This window comes from Gavialis gangeticus, unplaced genomic scaffold (assembly GCF_001723915.1).
Source record: "Gavialis gangeticus isolate Ggan-Ray unplaced genomic scaffold, GavGan_comp1, whole genome shotgun sequence".
In the NCBI taxonomy this organism is placed as follows: Eukaryota; Metazoa; Chordata; order Crocodylia; family Gavialidae; genus Gavialis; species Gavialis gangeticus.
In genome coordinates, this window is record NW_017728964.1 from 9,149,759 (window position 1) to 9,151,862 (window position 2,104).

General features: G+C 42.5%; 1 protein-coding gene across 1 annotated transcript in view; it reads left to right on the forward strand.

The window, feature by feature from the left end:
* Window positions 1–2,104, forward strand: part of CUNH17orf62 (chromosome unknown C17orf62 homolog) — a 26,543-nt gene that overhangs the window by 16,193 nt on the left and 8,246 nt on the right. The window contains exon 6 of the mRNA XM_019502645.1: window positions 1,504–1,648. Coding sequence (XP_019358190.1) covers window positions 1,504–1,648 — 145 coding nt within the window. The remainder of the gene's footprint in view (window positions 1–1,503; window positions 1,649–2,104) is intronic.

A 2,104-nucleotide genomic window follows, 5' to 3' on the forward strand; every position in this document is an offset into this window, starting at 1 on the left:
CTGGAAGGTAAGGCTAGGATTCAGAGTGACCTAGACAAATTGAAGGATTGGGCCAAAATAAATCTCATGCAATTCAACAACAACAAGTGCGAAGTCCTGCACTTAGGACAGAAGAATCGCTACAGCCTAGACTGGCTATGCAGCAGCTCTTCAGAAAAGGACCTGGAGGTTACAGTGAACAATAAGCTGAATCTGAACCAACAGTGTGCCCTTGTTGCCAAGAAGGTTAACAGCATACTGGGCTGCATTGGTAGGTGTGTTGCCAGCAGGTTGAGGGAAGTGATTATTCCCCTCTATTCAATACTGATGAGGCCACATCGGGAGTACTGTGTTCAGTTCAGTCCCCTGCTGCAGAAAGGATGTGGACAAATTGGAGAGTCCAGCAGAGGGCAACAAAAATGGTTAGGGGGCTGTGGGACATAACTTGTGAGGAAAGACTGAGGGAGCTGAGTCTAATGAAGAGGAGACTGAGAGGGGATTTAGTAGCAGCTTTCAACTATCTGAAGTGGGGTTCAAAAGAGGATGGAGCTAGACTGTTCTTATTGAGGACAGATGACAGAACAAGGAGCAACTGTCTCAAGCTGCAGCAAGGGAAGTTTAAAGTTAGATATTGGGAAGAATTTTCTCACTAGGTGGGTAGTAAAACACTGGAACAGGTGACCCAGAGAGGTGGTGAAAGCTTCAGCCTTAGAGGTTTTCAAAACCCGGCTAGACAAAGTTTTGGCTGGGATGATTTAGTTGGGGATGGTCCTGCTTTGAACAGGGGGTTGAACTACATGACCTCCTGAGGTCCCTTCCAACCCTAACTTTTTATGATTCTGAAACCAAAGCTGTAAACTACGTTGCATGAGATCACAGGTCAATTAGGAATTGAACTCATGATGCTCTTGGTTTTCACAATCATACTCTTTTCTGGGCTGAATCAAATTGCCTTGCTGATAACTTGAATACTGTGGAGTAATTAGAAACCTGAAAGCATTTAGAACATTCTTCAGTTCTGTGTCTGTGCTGGAGGTGTGTGTTAGTGTATGAACTTCTTCACTTTTTTGTGTCCTGGAAACTAGGTAGATGTCTTCTAAGAACATGTATTTTACCAGAAACAGGGAGCAAGTATCAGTTAGTGTGATAACGCAGATCAACGGATGCTCTGAAAATGACTGATCTGAATGTTGAAATCTTTCATCTACTCAATCTCCTTAAATTTACCTACTTTCTACAGAAAACAGTTCAGCTATTAAAGAAAGAGGGAAAATAGTGGGAAACAATAAATTGGGCGGGTGCCCAAGTTAATTACTACAGACTATGCTGGCTGGTGCATACTGCATTGCTTTGGTATCCTGAATGCAGGTTAGAATTTACCCAGCTGAATGGGAGGAGAGCAGAAGTATGAAGCCATCAAAGGTAGGAAGGGGTTGTTGAGAGTCTCAGTTGCATAATTGAGGAGTAGAGTGTGGAGAATGGCTATTACAATAGTCAGTTTTTTTTTCTTACTTTTGCAAACAGTGGTGGCTCTGCTGCATGAGATTCGAGATGTGAACGTGGAAGAAGAGACTGTGCGTTATTTTGGGAAGGGTTACCTGGTAGTGCTACGATTTGTCACTGGATTTTCACACCCACTGACCCAGAATGCAGTGCTGGGCTGTAGGAGGTACAGTATAAATTATACTTTTTGATTAACAGTGTGCGTAAGGGCAGGAGATGCTCATCACAGGGTCAGCAGCCAGATTTATAGGAGGCTGGCTATTAGCCGTTGGCAGAATTGTCCGGACTTATTTTCTACACTTATTTTTACTGTTTGATTTTTCAGACCCTTTGATGTTTTGAGTCACTTGAGCTGACAGTATCTGCCTAATTAGATTTACAATATTTTCATATTTAAGGCCTCCTTAATACTGTATTTGATTTACAGTAATTCAGTCCAGAGGAAAATTGGCCCCTAGATCATTGTTGCTATTTTATACTAGAAACTCTTTGTGCTACATACCATGCAATCTCTTTACTTAGTCACTGGGATAACTCCTCACTTTGTTCTCATAAGTTAGTGCACAGAGTCCTTGCCAGGTCCAGTGGTTGAACTGGAAACACTTTGGCTTGTTCGTCACAT